Genomic DNA, 17,800 nt, shown 5'->3' with positions numbered 1-17,800 from the left:
TTGTTGTATTTTCACTATATGATACTTATTTTTGTTGTGAAGGAGTTGCCAGAACCCCTCAAGATATAAAAGAAGTGTCATTCAATGAGTTGTCAGTCGACATATCATCAGAAATGTAATGAAAATATTTTATAAAGGTTGAAACGTTACCTAGCGTTGATTCAAGACACGCCTCAATGGGAAAATATTGCCTCTTGTTACAAAAGAAATTTCAGAATAAGAAAGAAACAATACAGTATGGCTGGTACTCTCAACTCTGAGTTTCCTGAACTGCTCTCTCATTGGCTATTGCCTAGCATTCCTGGCATTCAATTGGCTAAAAATAACCTCACTGTATATGTATGTGTGTGTAAACACGAGTTCTCAGTTAACAAAATTGCTTCCAGAAACCATAAATTTCGTCAGTAGAGGTACCACTGTACTTTGCGTATATCCTTGCATGATTTCACACAACATTGTGATCATACAGAACGCTAATTATCAAATGTGGTGTCTACACGTAATCCAAACTCATCTCAAATATTCCACAGTACACGCCCGCTTTATTTCATCAGTAAAACTGTTCATGTGCATTAACGCTGTTTTTCTGATCAATCTGAACACTTCAATATCCATACGTATAATTAGCATCTATTGAATGAGAGGCCACTATTTATTTAAGGAAATGCAATATTTACATTTCCGTTATTTAATGTCTTGGTGATGCGGAGCAATAACGTGGTGTGAAACACAGGAGCGCATTGAATTGAATCAAAGGAGAAAAGAAAATAATTCACCCGTCAAGCTCAAGCCAAATACAGAAATTCCTCTTTGGGACTTTACTAAATTCAAATCCAATCTCTGCAAAAGAAAATGCGTGGGGAAAAGTGTCATTCAAGACGTGAAAATACAAAACACTTATTATTAATACCAACTCCCTGTTGAGTGAAATGAATATTTTGAGGATCCTAAGGCCTGGTTGAAATATGGCAGCTGATGATAAATGTTATGTTTCCACCTAACAGAGGCTTGTATCCAGACAATGACAAAAACCCTCCACATACTGACTCTTAGAGCAAGTGTGTTGTTTCACCTGCCAGGTACATAGAGGGTTTAAGGCAGCTTGGAATTCCAGTTTATCTCCATTTTCCGTGAGTTAAATGTAATGCAACCACTCCGTCTTGCTTGTTACTGGAAGTATCGACAGGTTCTGTCCAAGCACGTCCAATATTTGGTTCCTGGTCCGTAAACAGACTCCAGCTCTCAGTGGTCTCCAGTTTATCTCGCAAAAGCTTCTGCTTAGCCTCATGTGCTCTTGTCTTTCTGGCTGCAGTTGTTTGCCGCGCCGCCGTCCAGTTGCGGACTCTGCTGTTGGCTCTTGGCTTCGCGACGTCGCGATCGGACGGGCAGGGCCAGGATTACCAACAGACACAGAAGGTGTAAGCAGAAGTACCAGGACCTAAAACACACCAGCATCAGTTATGATAATAGAGTATTGTTGTTTTCGTCAACAATCAAGATACCGAAAACATTTCGTTGATGAATATACAGTAATTTTCGTACTATAGGCCGCCCCCCCCCCCACCAAATTTAGCACAAAAACGGCATTTGTACATACACAAGCCGCACTGGACTATTAGCTGCAGCTTTCCTCACTGTATTATGGGATATTTACACCAAAAGATATTAACCAGTAGCACTTTATTTGACAGCGGCATCATACGGCTGTCATAAAACCAAATGAACCACCATGAAGCTTTGAACCACTTGGCTGCAAAGCTTCATTGCTTCAAGAAGCTTCATTTGGCCATCACTGCTTCCTTGGGGGAGACAGTCAAAGTCTGATGCCACCTGCTGTCAACACTGTTATTGTCCAACATGCCTCCTAGCATGCATTGCAGCGCTAAAGATGTAAATAACAATCAAAATTCGTGTTCTGGGCTAATTATGTCTTCAGTTACTGTTCCAGTTGTTTCATTAATTGCTAGTTATGGTATTTGGTAACAGTTTATTTGACAGTGACGCCATTAGACCATCATAATTATGACACGACACTGTCATGAGCATTAATGAATGCTTATAACAGATGTTATTTAATGTCATCCGGCAAATTATCTCACTTGTGAATGGCTGTAAAAGACCCAAGCTGGACATGAATGGAGTTAGTGACATAATTTGCCGGAGGACACTTGATGACATCTGTCATAAGCATTCAGTAATGTCCATGATTGTGCCATGTCATAATTATACGATCTTATGACCGTCTTATGACGCCGCTGTCAAAAAAAGTGGTACCTATTAACAGAAATAAATAGACAAATAAGCCGCACTCGACTATAAGCCGCAGGGTTCACAATGAAGGAAAAAAGTAGCTGCTTATAGTCCAAAAATTACGGTACAGTATTTTTAAAGTGCGTACGACAGGATAAAAAAAGTCATTAGCATTAGCATTATTATGTGAATTAGAATCATATTTTCAGACAATGGCTTACCGCACGCATGCTATTTTTAGACCGTGACGTCACATCGTAACGCGGAAGTAAATAATAGACCTGCCCTCGCATAGAAACAACGTAATTTGTGCCACTTTTCTCCGGTAATCTTTCAAAAACGAACATGCCGATCATGCATTGCTTTTTTGGAACTTGTAGAAACGACAAAATTATGACATATTGAGAAAGTTTTCTTCATACGTTTCCGGAAACCAAAAACTCTGGAGGAAAAAATGCAAAGACCGAATCAACTTGCGCAGACTTTAACACCAGCTCAGTGAATCCATTCACATTTCATATGCAGTAAACATTTTGTTGGGTTGTCATAGTCTTTCAGAGGACAAAGAGGTAAGCCATTTTTATATTTTTGACTTATTTTTTTAGTGTAACGTTGTGCCGTACTGCTTCTGTCTGACAATGAATGACCTGAAAAGAATTACAATGGTATCTGACCGCCACTGTTACCGTTTCCGTTACGATTACGATTCAGAGGCTCCGATTCGATTATAAAACGATTATTGATGCACCCCCCTCCTTTTTTTTTTTTTTTTTTTTTTTTTTAAATGTTTTGTACATTAGTTCCAAAATTGTTCAAAAATCCTCTCAGGCTAAACCAAACTACTATTTCAGTATCAAGTTAACATATAACAGTAAACAAATATACAAAAATAACAGTAAATAAAATACTCCAGTCCCCATTCTGTATCAGCAGCTTTAAACTACATTCAATTAATTTATTGTTGTGAATCAACCGTTGATGTTGTTAAAGTTGCTCCCGTTATTCCATAATTTCCCTTCTGTCTACTTTTGACATGTCAAAGTTTTAAAACTGTTTCATCATTTAAAGATATATTCAAGACAAGATTTTGCCGATTTAGGAGTATTTTAGATAAAAAGTTAATCAGATTCGCTACAACAGAGCCTTCTACAGAAGTCTACTGCTTTAAGATGGCGGCTGTTTACTAACGCCGGCAAGTCCGTCATTTCGCATCTCTGTTCAATAATACATGTTCTAACACCGCCGTCGTCTATCATTTTGCATCTAGTTCTACATATATACAGGGGTGAAAGTGGCTAGAATTTCTTGCCGGAACTCCCCGACGTGAAGGTCGCCAGGGAGCCATAAATTTTGTATGTTTATTTATTTTCATTTTTGCTTGGGGGGGGGGTCAAACCGCCTAAAACTACTGAAATGCAAAGACAACTGTTTTGGCATTTCTATAACACATACAAAAACTGATTTTCATTCATAATTGTATTTTTTTTCAATGATTTGGAAAATAAAAGTTAACAAAAACAGCAATAACCCCAACCTCCATCTCCTAATTTTTATTTTCCCTCATTTGCTCACATACTAAATGCCAAATCTCAATTTTAACTACTTAAAATGTATATTAAAATTGAAGTAACACTCACTTTTACTATTTTTTTTTTAAATAATAAAGATATAAGTAACATACATTCAGAAAAATAAGTACAAATGATGTATTTTATGCAGAGTGAAATGGAATATATTTTGAAGATTGCGCATTTACTTTTTTAAATCGTAAGGAAATGAATAAGTAGCCTAACATAAATGAACAAATATAAGTCCAAAGTGCACATTGACATCTAAGATGTTCTGAACCTCCCTATCAGAGCAAATAAAACTAAATATGATAAATAAACCTCCTCAACTCTTTCCCTGCTCTTAAAGATTTGATCCATTTGCTGTTGCATTGCCCTTTTTTTTGTTACATCAATTCTACAAACTTTTTTTTTTTTTTTTTTTTTGCTGTTCCAGAAAACATGTACATTTGAACCAATCAGAGCTAACTTTCTCTGCTGATCACATGTCACTATGTCAGCCAATTGAACGGATAAATGAGTCCAGGCGTTTTGCTTTGCTGCGTGCATTCGCACATTGACGTGACTCATCATCAACAGACTCAGATAACTGAACCAGCTGGGAAAACCTCCATGCCGTTCGTGGAATAAAATAAATAATAAATATCGATGGAAACGGATGACGCTACACAAGCACTTTGTTATACTTGTTGTTAACACTTGTGTATGTAAATCTGATGATGGTAGATTGCCTTCTTCTTGGAGATGAAGTGCATGTGTGGCAGCTTAGCATTTAAAAAAAATTTTTTTTTTTACATAGCGTTTTGACAGTTGTCGTCGTATTTTTGGAATCAAAGCACCATGTACCAGAACAGCGTTCCAGTCCTGAATCTTATACCGGAACTGCGTTCCTGACCGTTCTGGCCCACTTTCACCACTGCATATATATGATATCTACTGTAGCCGTTTGTTTGTAGCAACTAGCAACTGGGCGTTGTTTGTAGCGGCTGTCGGCCACGTTCAGGTATGATTGTTTTTTTATCTAGCGGCATGAGTTGAACATAATATTTACTCTCGGTCCGTTCCTCATTGCGTCCCAAAGACCGCGCTGACTGTGTTTTACTTCCGCTTTACCTGGTATAATTCAATAATCGGAATTTGAAAGTTTGTGAATCGTTCTTCTCGCGAATAATCTAAGAATCGGAAATTTTGCACGCCTCTGATATATATATATAAAAACTTTAGTAAGGGGGAAGTGTCAATAAATTATAGAATTAAGATTTGTTATCAATGAAAAAAATGAAAAGTGTTCGTTGGCTGTCACTGAGTAGCATTTGCGATCGCTACACAAAGCTAACTAAATTACCCCCAAGAATAGTAAGAGACGTAGAACAACCAGAGGATTTATAAGAAAGACAGGGCTGATGGTAAAACAGGAGAATGTCATTGTCAGTTGCGTCGATAAAAAAGCTAAGGCTATGCTTAGGTCGGCTCGTTTTTTTCGTCTTTTTCAGCCTTCGACACTCGAGCCATCTCTTTAACTGCACATTTTTATATTCTTCCACATCTTTGCCAGTGAATTTAGCACATCATTTTCGGAGGTTTAGCTCTTTAAACATCTCTTTCGTACCCGATTTCCATTCATTTCTTATTAGGGACAACCGGTGGCTTGTCCCTACTTAGCAACAGTAGCTAATGTCATGAATATTAATGAACGGAAGTGACGTGTTGCTTGCGGTACGCCATTCGACTATATACTGTACAACAATTTGGCAAAGCACAGATGACGAGAAATTAGTGTTTTAATCCACCGTCTAGCCACGCCTACTATTATAGGGCTATAGCGTTCCCAACAGGTGGATGACGTCGGCAGTGTCATGGTTTCATCTGATTTAGTATTCAGCCCATTGAGGAGGAATTAATCAGAATGAGGAAAATGCGACAAAGAGAGCGGCAAAATGTCACTGTTTCAGTCTTTCTACTCCAATATTTTTACAGGATATTCTTTATTGAAGTATTTTCCCCCAATTGCTAAAAAAATGGTATGGTCATGAGAAATAACAGTCTTGTGCTAAATGGAATATGAAATAATAAAAGTGCATTTCTTCAGTACGACATGGCAAAGTTACTCCATAACGGTCAAAATTGTCGAATTCACCTTTACTGTCGCACCTCTCGAACGATATTTTATGCCACCGTAGTTAGTCAGGCTTTTGTCATTTCCCTGCCCCGGTTTCAGAGAACGTAAACAAACCAAGAGGCGTGGCAGCTAGCAGACTTCCACTTCTGTGCTGGATTACAGTAATTCTTCCATTGGAACGGGATACAAGTCCACTAATTTCTGTTCTGAAAAGAGTATTCAGCTCTGCGTCGGGTTAACACTCACAAATACATACCTGTAGAATTTGATTGAGGGCCCCACAGCCAATAAGACAAAGGGCACCACTGTGTAACTGATGGCAACTTGAGTCGATGCCCACGTGATGACATCATAGATGCGCTTGTATGTGTCAGTGACCTGAAAGTAAGGTCTCACGTTGTATCTTACCTAAAAGTAAAGAGAGGAGTCAGGTTATTTCACAATTTTTGTGAAAATAAACAAGTAAATTAACATCTTAAAGCAGGGGTCCTCAAACTACCGCCTCCACATTTGGTCCGGCCCCCTGAACAATTTTTTTTTTTTTTACTTGTGATTTATTTCCTGGCTTTTTCTGTGAAGAACCCAGAGAGGGTTATTTCACAAGCACACCCTGGACTTGATTTTAACCTACGGTACGGAGATTAGTGATCTTAGTGTCCATCCCCACAACCCCGTACTGTCTGATCATTTTCTAATTACCTTTCAGTTTGTGCTTCAAGATAATCCGCCACTAGTGACTAGAACTCAGATGAAAAGGACATTAGGTGATCGCTCTGTTTCAGAGTATAAACAGATAATTCAGCCTATATTTGCCTCCATGTCATCTAATTATGAAGGAATAATGTCCGGCCTTGCTGTTAATGACGAGTTTGTTGATCGTGTTATGTTTACGCTTCGTACTACCCTCGATGTCGTCGCTCCCTCCAAATTAAAGTTTGTCAAGCCGAGACGAGCCTCTCCCTGGTATAATGCTGAAACACGCTCTCTTAAACAATCGACACGTAAATTAGAAAGACTTTGGCGCCGTTCCAACACAGAGCACACCCTCTCTGCCTGGAAACACAGCTTAGTGACATATAAGCAGGCCTTGCGTACGGCTAAAACCAGTTATTACTCATCCTTAATAGAGGAAAACAAAAATAATCCTAGGTTTCTGTTCAGCACTGTAGCAAGGCTGACAAACAGTCACAGCTCAATAGAACCTTATATCCCAACCACCCTTAGCTGTGATGACTTCCTAAAATTTTTTAACAATAAAATCGCAACTATTAGAAATAAAATAAATGAATCACTTCCAGTTATTAGATCTGATAAAGTGCAGACAAAGAATTCGGAATCTCCTATAAACCCCTCTAAAATATTAAATAACTTCACCACTGTAGACCAAATTGATGTAATTTCAATTATAATGTCCTCCAAACCATCAACGTGCCTCTTCGACCCAATCCCAACCAAACTTTTTAAAGAGACCCTGCCTCTAACTATTGACACTATCTTAAATATAATAAATACCTCATTAGTTACTGGCTACGTGCCGCAGTCCTTTAAATATGCAGTTATTAAACCGCTCTTGAAAAAACCTACTCTTGATCCTGAAATTTTGGCCAATTATAGACCTATTTCTAACTTACCATTTCTCTCCAAAGTCCTTGAAAGAGTGGTAATTAAACAGCTCTGTCAGCACCTACAGGACAATAGTTTATTTGAACAGTTCCAGTCTGGCTTTCGAGCTCATCATAGCACTGAAACCGCATTAGTTAAAGTAACTAATGACTTGTTACTTGCCGCTGACGTTGGATTAGTCTCGATCCTGGTTCTGTTGGACCTGAGCGCAGCCTTTGACACAATCGACCATAATATCTTATTGCAGAGATTAGAATGTGCCATAGGCATTAGAGGAGCAGCCCTCTGCTGGTTTAAATCATATTTATCTAATAGGTACCAGTTTGTCAATGTAAACCAGCAATCATCATCGTACTCTAGAGTTAGTTATGGTGTGCCGCAAGGATCTGTCCTCGGGCCCATCTTGTTTACGCTGTATATGCTTCCTCTAGGTAATATCATCAGAAAACATAGCATTAACTTTCATTGTTACGCTGACGACACACAACTGTATTTATCAATTAAACCTGAGCAGGTCAGGCAAGTAGAAAAACTAAGCGCCTGCGTCCGAGATATAAATACCTGGATGAGCACTAACTATCTTCTACTTAACCCTGAAAAGACAGAAGTCCTTATAATAGGCCCGAAAAGTGTTAGAGACTCTTTATCTGCCCAGATAGTCACTCTGGACAATGTAAGTGTAGCCTCCAGCGCCACAGTTAAAAACCTAGGAATTTTATTTGACCCTGACTTATCGTTTAAAGCACACATTAAACAAACCTGTAGAACGGCTTTCTTTCACCTGCGCAACATCGCCAAAATTAGAAATATTTTATCTAAAAGCGATGCAGAAAAATTAATTCACGCGTTCGTTACATCGAGATTGGATTACTGTAACTCCCTACTTGCAACTTGTCCTAAAAGCTCTCTAAAAGGTCTTCAGCTAGTCCAAAACGCAGCAGCAAGACTTTTAACAGGAACCAATAGAAGAGAGCACATCACCCCTGTGCTCCAGGCACTTCACTGGCTTCCAGTCGAGTTTAGAATTAAATTTAAAATACTCCTTCTTACATTTAAGACCATTAATGGGTTGGGGCCATCTTATCTCACCGATGCTCTGGTTCCATACCGCCCCAACAGAACACTCCGATCTCAGAATGCAGGTCTACTGGTAGTTCCCAGGGTTCATAAAAGTACTGTCGGAGCTAGAGCCTTTAGCCACCAAGCCCCTGTTTTATGGAATCAGCTTCCAGCTAGTATTAAAGAAGCCGAGACAGTCTGCACATTTAAGATTAGATTAAAAACGTTCCTATTCGACAAAGCTTATGGTTAGGCTAGTTGAAGTCGGAATAGACTCACAGCTTAGTTTAAGCTGCACTAGAAGCTATAATGCTGGGGGGCAGTACAGCCGCTGAGTTCTATCTCCTTTTCTTACTCTACCTACCACTTGTCTTACTTTATTTCTATTTTCCAATGTTAATATCTAGTTGTCTAGTCTCTTCATCACTAGTCACCCGGTGTCCCCTATTTTTCAGCTGCAGCCTCCTGACTGTCCGGACCCCTGGCTGGATAGACGTCCTCGCTGCTACCCCGTCTCATCTGACTAGAGGGACTTCTTCTTGCACCTTCACTCCACTGTATTTTTACGGACTATAATTTCGCTTGCTAATTCCTATTAGCCGTTCTGGGGTTCCTGTCTATCCGTCCTGGGAGTGGATCTCTCCTGACTGTGGTACTCCCCAAGGTTTCTCATTTTTCTCCCAATTGACTCTGGAGTTTTTGGAGTTTTAAGGATAGGGGATACCCAGGACTTGAACTGCATCTATTCATCTTTGTTGCTTCATTTCTAATTGTGTATCATATTGCCTCTGTAAAGCCCTTTGAGACTTCTGTTGTGATTGAGGGCTATACAAATAAAATTGAATTGAATTGAATTGAATTTATTTGGTTATTATCTATTTAATTAATAGTGTTATTATTATATTATATTATATTATATTATATTATATTATATTATATTATATTTTGGCTGTCAAAATTATCACTTTAACGGGCGGTAATTAATTTTTTAAATTAATCACGTTAAAATATTGGAGGCAATCAACGCACATGCCCCGCTCAAACAGATTAAAATGACAACACAGTGCAATGCCAACTTGTTACTTTTGTTTTTTGGAGTTTTGTCGCCCTCTGCTGGCGCTTGGGTGCGACTGATTTTATGGGCTTAAGCACCCATGAGCCTTGTGTAATTACTGACATTAACAATGGCGGGCTACTACTTTATTTTTTGATTGAAAATTTTACAAATTTTATTAAAACGAAAACATTGAGAGGGGTTTTAATATAACATTTCTATAACTTCTACTAACATTTATCTTTTAAGAAGTCTTTTTATCCATGGATCGCTTTAACAGAATGTTAATTATGTTAATGCCATCTTGTTGATTTATTGTTATAATAAACAAATACAGTACTTATGTACTGTATGTTGAATGTAAATATCCGTCTAGTCTTATCTTTCCATTCCAACAATAATTTACAGAAAAATATGGCATATTTTATAGATGGTTTGAATTTCGATTAATTACGATGAATTAATTTTTAAGTTGTAATGAACTCAATTAAAAATTTTAATTGTTTGACATCCCTAATTATATTATATTATATTATATTATAATTATTTTTATTACTTTTATTTGATTTACTTTTGTTCCGTGAAGAATGCAGAAAGGGTTATTTGATTGTGGCTTTCTGAAAAACAATAAATTTTTACATTTAGGCACTCCTGCAATCGTTACATTTTTTCTGTTACAAACTGACCCCAGCCCCTCATCAGAGAATGGAAAAGTTATGTGGCCCTCGCAGGAAAAAGTTTGGGGACCCCTGTCTTAAAGCAACAACTTTTCAGTTTTGGTTGATTTTAGTGACACCGGTGGACAAAAGCGGTAGTGTTTTGCCGTAAGGAAGACTGCGTTTCCCATTAGGAGCAGTGCACACCCGCAAAGTGTTGTAAAATCATCAGTCAATCAAAAATTCATCTCCCAGTCGCCTGCAGATGGATTAGAAAACATTTCTATTTCTATTGGCTGTGTGGAGAATGAACAGTAATAAGGTAATGATAATGAATCTAGTTGTTGCTAAACAATAGCATTTGACGGTTAGCAGCTACCTGGGTTAGTGTCGCTAATTGTTGGATATGATTGCTCAATAGCCCGGATTTACACTCATGAAAGTGATTTACACTCTGGAATGTATTTCCCGCTATAAATTGTGAACACACTGTACAGTTACCCATTCAGTATATACTGTACATCAACTATTGGGGGCACATACATGATTGAAGTTCATTGTGTGTAATACATTTTTTTAAATGGTGTGTTTTGTTGGGGTTTTTGGTCTGCTTAGTATCGGTAGTAGGAAAAAAAAACTTCAGACTTTCAGGAAGATGGAAAATATTTCAAGCTTTGTCATAACGTGCACCACATAAAAAAAGGTAAATATGTGGAAGTTTTCAGACACACTTCCTGAAAATAACAATGCCTTATGATTAATGTGTCACACTTTGGCTTGACGTGACAATTTGAATTCAAAGTAGTTTTTGGGTTTGAGATGAAACAAACAAAACTGTCCTACTTCCTGAAGCAATTTATTTACAAAACTAATGATTATTACAGTGAGTCTACTAGGGATCAAGTCATTGACTGCCACCTTCCTCCCTTGTTAACCATCTACAACTCTTGGTGCCTAGGAAGTACAAGGAGCATCATAAAAGACTAACACATCCGAGCTTCCACATCGTCAACCTGTTGCCCTCTAGCAGGTGTGCTACAGGCCAAAACGAATGGACTCAGCGACAGTTTCGTTCCATGAGCTGTCACCATACTCAACTCAAGATTGCACTAAAATGTCGCAATCATTACACTGCTAATGCCATAACATTGTCACATGAAGTATTATGTTCTTTAACATCTGTCTCATCTGTCTGGGTACTGCATAATCTGGGTACAGTATATACAATATTTGTAGTGTTACATCAATATCTATGCACGGACTCACCATCATATCAGGTCAGCCATCGGCCTCTTTGTATGAGTACAGTAAATTTTCATATACGCACTTTTGCGCTGTTATATTACCATTACAACACTACTTGCTGCAAGTCACTTAGGCTACAGTAGTGTGAAAAAGTATCTGAACCTTTTGATATTTCTCCCATTTCTGCATACAATCACCATCAAATGTGAGCTGATCTTTGTCAAAATCACACAGATGAAAAAAAAAAACCTGTCTGCTCCAACTAAAACCACCCAAAAATGTATTTTTTCATTTTTTAATGAATATAGTATGTAAACAATGACAGAAGGGAGAAGAATACGTATGTGAACCATCACATTTAATATTTTGTGGTCCCTGCTTTGGCAGCAATAACTTCAACCAGACGCTTCTCGTAGCTGCTGATCAGTCTGGCACATCGATCAGGACTAATTTTGGCCCATTCTTCTGTACAAAACTGCTGTAGTTCAGTCAGATTCCTGGGATGTCTGGCATGAATCGCTGTCTTTAGGTCATGCCACAGCATCTCAAAGAGGTTCAGGTCTGGACTTTGACTTGGCCACTCCAGAACATGTATTTTGTTCTTCTAAAACCATTCATGAAGTTGATTTACTTCTGTGTTTTGGATCATGGTCTTGTTGCAACATACATCCTCTTTTTAGCTTCAACTGTCTGACAGAAAACTTTTCAATTCATTCTTCCATGAATGATTGCAAGTTGTCCAGGCCCCAAGGCAGTAAAACAGCCCCAAATTATGATGCTTCCTCCACCATGCTTCACGGTGGGGATGAGGTGGTGATGTTTGTGTGCTGTTCTGTTTATCCTCCACACATGACGCTGTGTGCTACTCCCAAAACAATTCAACTTTGGTTTCCTCAGTCAGCAGAAATGTGAGAAATTATAAAAGGTTCAGGTTCTGGTATAAATGCACAAATCCGATTTTTTCGTGTTCTTCCGACTCAAGTAAGGCATTAACTTGACGGTCTGAACGGGACAAGTCATGGACCATTTCAAATCCAATCTAGGTCACTTTCGTATATGGTTCAAATCCGATCTGGGCCACATTTTTCGAGAATGTGGCTACAGTCTGAACTCTCAAGTCAAATTTGATGTTAAAAATACAATTTTATATTTATTTAAATGTTATATTTACTGTATATTATAAATTCATAACAAAATTTGACCGAACACTGGACTTGGGCACCCCTGCTCTAAATAATCTTGTCTTGGGCACTTACTGCACGTGCCGCCATGGTCATGCTGATACCAGTTAGGAATGTCAGGTAGTAGCCCGGATAGACGCCGTGCCACATTGCTGACAGCAGGAAGGTGGCGGCCGTGGGGTTGATGGGACAGCGCTCGTAACACACCCTGAGGAAAGAATCGACGAGTATATGGTGACAGCATTAGAAAACACTTCATAGACTGAATAACAAACGACTACGCTTATGTTTGCTTTTACCTTTTGAGCCAAAGAGATGTTTGGATGTTCCAGTTGTCAAGGAAAAGTTTGAAACTGGTGGCAAACTGAAAGCCCACAAAAGACACGAAACAGTTTCAAATTAGCTTCAACAACAAACAAGGCGTCTTTGCCATTAGTATACATGAATTTAACCTCAATGTCCAGAATTCTGAGGTTGGAAATCAAATCCCACCGCGCGGTGCCATCTTTGTTGTAACCATTGAAGCCGAATCCAGCAGCATTGTTGATGGCATCGGCTGCACGGCAAACATACAAATGAATGCTACAAAATCTGCCTAAGTATACTTGAATTGCAGAGGTGGGTAGAATAGAAAATATTATTAATATCAGAAAATATTATTCCCAAGTAAGAGTAGCGCAATATTACTCAAGTACAGTGAGGAAAAAAAGTATTTGAACACCCTGCGATTTTGCAAGTTCTCCCACTTAGAAATGATGACCGGGTTTGAAACTTTTCATGATAGCTTCTTGTCCACTGCGAAACAATCTAAAGGGGAAAAAAATGCAGAAATCACAGTATATGATGTGTTAACAATGTATTATACTGCTGCAAGTATTTGAACACCTGTCTATTAGCTAGAATTGTGAGCCTCAAAGACCTACAGTATTCGTCGGCTTTAAAAAGTACAAATAAGTGGAGTAGAGATAGACTTTTTTTGAGTCTGACTTTTTGACTTGTTTGAGGCGGTTAGCTGCATATAAACACCTGTCCACCCCATACAATCAGGAAATCTCCAATTCCTATCATGGTCAAGACCAAAGAGCTGTCCGAAGACACCAGAGACAGAATTGTAGACCTCTACATGGCTGGAAAGGGTTACGGGGCAATTGCCAAGCAGTTTGGTGATATAAGATTCACCGTTGGAGCAATTATTAGAAAATGGAAGCAGCCAAAAATGACTGTCCATCTCCCTCGGACTGGGGCTCCATGCAAGCTCTACCTCGTAGGGTCTCAATGATGCCAAGAATGGTGAGGAATCAGCCAAGAACTACACAGGAGGAGCTGGTCAATGACCAGAAAAGAGCTGGGACCACCATTTCCAAGGTTGGTAATACTCTAGAAGGTCATGGTTTAAAATCACCCATGGTACGCAAGGTTCCCATGCTTAAACCATCACATGTCCATGCCTGTTTTAAGTTTGCCAAGGACCATTTGGATGATTCCGAGGGAGAGACAGCGAGAACCAAAAGTGGTATTTGCCATGTGGCATTTTTTTGCCATGTGGCAAATGGCATTTATTTTTTTGCCATGTGGCAAAATGGATATTACCATGTGGCATTTTTTGCCATGTTGCAAAATGGATTTTGACATGTAGCATTTTTTTGCCATGTGGCAAAATGGATTTTGGCATGTGGCATTTTTTTTTTTTGGTATGTGGCATTTTCTTCTGGTCTATGGCATTTTTGCAGGCCATGCACGTCTTTGCCATTGACGGCTATGCACGTCCAAATTTTGTATTCATTTTAAATGGCAGAAAAACATGTGTGGCTATGATTTTATGAACATACACTTTACATTAGAGCACATTGACATTCAACTGGCACCCAAGTAAGGCTATGCTATTGACGGCTACGAACCTCCAAATTTTCCATTCATTTTAAATGGCAGAAAAACGTGTGGCTGTGATTTTTGACCATACACTTTACATTTGAGCGCATCGACATTCAGCTAGCACCCAAGTAAGGCTATGAACGTGCAAATTTTCTATTCATTTTGAATGGCAGAAAAACGTGTGGTTGTGATTTTTGACCATACACTTTACAGTACAGCGCATTGTCAGTCAACTGGCAAAAAAAAATGCCAAATGGCAAAATCAGTTTTGCCACATGGCAAAAAAAAAGCCAAATGGCTAGATCTATTTTGTCACATGGCAAACAAAAAAAAATGCCACATGCAAAATCCATTTTGCCACATAGCAAATACCACTTTTGGTTCTCGGCCCTGCTGTCCAGAGGAGTCTTGGGAGGAAGCCATAGAGATCAAAATGGAACTTTTGGTCTTAATTCCAATTATAGGGTTTGGAGGAAGAAGAATAATGAGTACCATACCAACAACACCATCCCTACTGTGAAGCATAGGGGTGGTACCATTACGCTTTGGGGGTGTTTTTCTCCGCATGGGACTGGACGACTGCAATATATTCAGGAGAGGATGACCAGGGCGATGTATTGTGAAATTTTGGGGAATAACCTCCTTCCCTTAGTTAGTGTGTTCAAAATGGGTCGTAACTGGGTATTAAAACACGACAATGGCCCGAAGCAGACAGCCAGATGACCAAGAAGTGGCTTTGTAAAAAGCATATGAAAGTTCTGGAGGGGCCGAACCAGTCTCCAGACCTAAACCCAACAGAAAATCTTTGAAGGAAGTTCAAACTCAGTGTTTCTCAGTGACAACCCAGAAACTTGATTGATCTACAAGATCTATGTGGAGCAGTGGTGAAAAATCCCTGCTGCAGTCTGTGCAAACCCGGTGAAAAGTTAGAGGAAACGTTTGACCTCTGTAATTGTAATCAAACCCTACATCACTTGATTATTCTTTCAAACAAATATTTTTTTACTGGCACTTGAATACAATTTTGGATGGCTACTTTTACTTGAGTAATATTATTCAGAAGCAACTCTTACTTGAGTAAAATGTTTGGCTACTCTACTCACCTCTGCTAATATGTTGGATAAAGAGGAAAAAATGCAACGATGAGGGTAAAGCCCAAATTAGCAAAGTAAGAGCAGCATTTGTTCTTCACAAATCTACTCAAGCAAAAAGTATGGCGTCGTAAAACTACTCTTAGAAGTACATTTTTCTCAAAAAATGGTTACTCAGGTAAATGTAATGGAGTAAATGTAACCCTACACTACTACCCACCTCTGGAATTGATACTGTATGAGAGAAAACATTGAATCAGAAAAGAAGGTTGCATTTTGCAAATATACCACCAGGGGGAGCGCTAATACAACATTTTTAGCGCTGGAGTAACGCTGCAGTCTAATGTCTATATTAAATTTAAATGTATATTAAAATTAAACATATCTGAATTGACTTTCTTTACACTTATACCATTCACACATATCATTAACTGATTCCATGGTGTTTTGCCTTCTTTCCATGGCCATTTTTCAAATTTTAATTATAATACTTATTACAATTCCTCAAGGGAAAATAAGCATGTTCTCTGCTTTGTTCAGTACATTTCACACAACACAAACAACCAAATCCCAAGGTTTCGTCACTCTCTTTTGGGAATCTAGCATGACTCAAACTCACCCAGTGTCCAGACAAAGTAGTACTTGGGTCTGAGCGCCAGCATGGCCAGGTAAAGATAGACCACTTGTAGATAGAAGGGTGTGTTGTTTATGAAGTTTTCATCTATGGAGTGTTCCACTGGGATCAGTTTACACAGTGACAAATAGATGGCCAGAGAGATGGCACATGTACACAGCTTGGAGATGACATCATCCTAAATAGTGACAAGAGAAAAATAGAATCATTACTCAACTCAACAAAATGAAAATATGGCATTGTTTGCAACCACACCAACAAAAGGTGACAAGATTTATTGCTCATTGCTATCAAAAAGTCAATAGAGGAGTTGGCGACAAAAACGGAATGTTTGCATAACTGCGTCCTCGTTGTATGGAAAGACAGACATGACAGATTCTGGTGCAGCATTTATGCTAGCAGACTTTTGCTTTGCAAGTTAGCCAATTGTTGCAATTGACTAACTTGCGTATCAAAAGTTTTCTTGCTAAAATGCTATATAATGCTAAAGTTTGCAACATTTGGCTAACTTGAATAGCAAAAGTCCGCTAGCTTAAATGCTATATAATGCTAATTTTTACAACAATTGGCTAACTTGCATAGAAAAAGTTCACTAGCTTCTACGGTATACTATATAATGCTAATGTTTACAACAATTGGCTAACTTGCATTGCAGAAATCCGCTAGCCTGAATGCTATATAATGCTAATGTTTACCAGATGGTGTCAGGTGCAGCATTTAAGTTAGCGGACTTTTGCGATGCAAGTCAGTCAATTTTTGCATTTTTGCAAACTGGTTATTCAGCATAGCAAACGTCCGCTAGCTTAAATGCTATATAATGCTAATGATTACAAAAATTGGCTAACTTGCACAGGAAAAGTCTGCTATCTCAAATGCTATACATTGCTAATGTTTAACAGATAGCTTATGGTGCAGCATATAAGCTAGCGGACTTTTCCTATGCAAGTTAGCTAATTGTTGCATTGTTGCAATTGGCTAACTTGCATTGCAAAAGTCCGCTATTTAAAATGCTATTTAGTGCTAATGTTTACAACAATTTGCTAACTTGCATTGCAAAAGTCCGCTATTTAAAATGCTATTTAGTGCTAATGTTAACAACAATTGGCTAACTTCCACAGGAAAAGTCTGCTGTCTCAAATGCTATATATTGCTAATGTTTACCAGATAGCTTCTGGTGCAGCATTTAAGCTAGCGGACTTTTGCTATGCAGGTTAGCTAATTGTTGCACTGTTGCAATTGGCTCACTCTAATGTTTACAACAATTGGCCAACTTGCACAGCAAAAGTCTGCTAGCTTAAATGCTGTATAACGCTCATGTTTACAACAATTGGCTAACTTGCATAGCAAAAGTCAGCTAGCTTAAATGCTATATAATGCTAATGTCTACCAGGTTCTTTCTCATGCGCACCAGATTGTTTCCAGATTGCTTAAATTTATTTAATTTCAGT

The 17,800-nt window shown here is 38.6% G+C and overlaps 1 protein-coding gene across 1 annotated transcript in view; it reads right to left on the bottom strand.

The window, feature by feature from the left end:
- Positions 1-522: 522 nt before the first annotated feature.
- mboat2a (membrane bound O-acyltransferase domain containing 2a) overlaps positions 523-17,800 on the bottom strand; it is a 120,897-nt gene continuing 103,619 nt past the window's right edge. Inside the window, exons 8-13 of the mRNA XM_057858803.1 lie at positions 16,338-16,530; positions 13,208-13,311; positions 13,055-13,119; positions 12,831-12,963; positions 6,194-6,345; positions 523-1,438 (exon numbers count right to left, since the gene is read on the bottom strand). Coding sequence (XP_057714786.1) covers positions 1,285-1,438; positions 6,194-6,345; positions 12,831-12,963; positions 13,055-13,119; positions 13,208-13,311; positions 16,338-16,530 — 801 coding nt within the window. The 3' untranslated portion in view covers positions 523-1,284. The remainder of the gene's footprint in view (positions 1,439-6,193; positions 6,346-12,830; positions 12,964-13,054; positions 13,120-13,207; positions 13,312-16,337; positions 16,531-17,800) is intronic.

This window comes from Corythoichthys intestinalis, chromosome 15, assembly GCF_030265065.1.
Source record: "Corythoichthys intestinalis isolate RoL2023-P3 chromosome 15, ASM3026506v1, whole genome shotgun sequence".
Classification (NCBI taxonomy): Eukaryota; Metazoa; Chordata; class Actinopteri; order Syngnathiformes; family Syngnathidae; genus Corythoichthys; species Corythoichthys intestinalis.
Note: the sequence above shows the minus strand (reverse complement) of the source record. Positions and strands in the feature narration are given on the sequence as shown.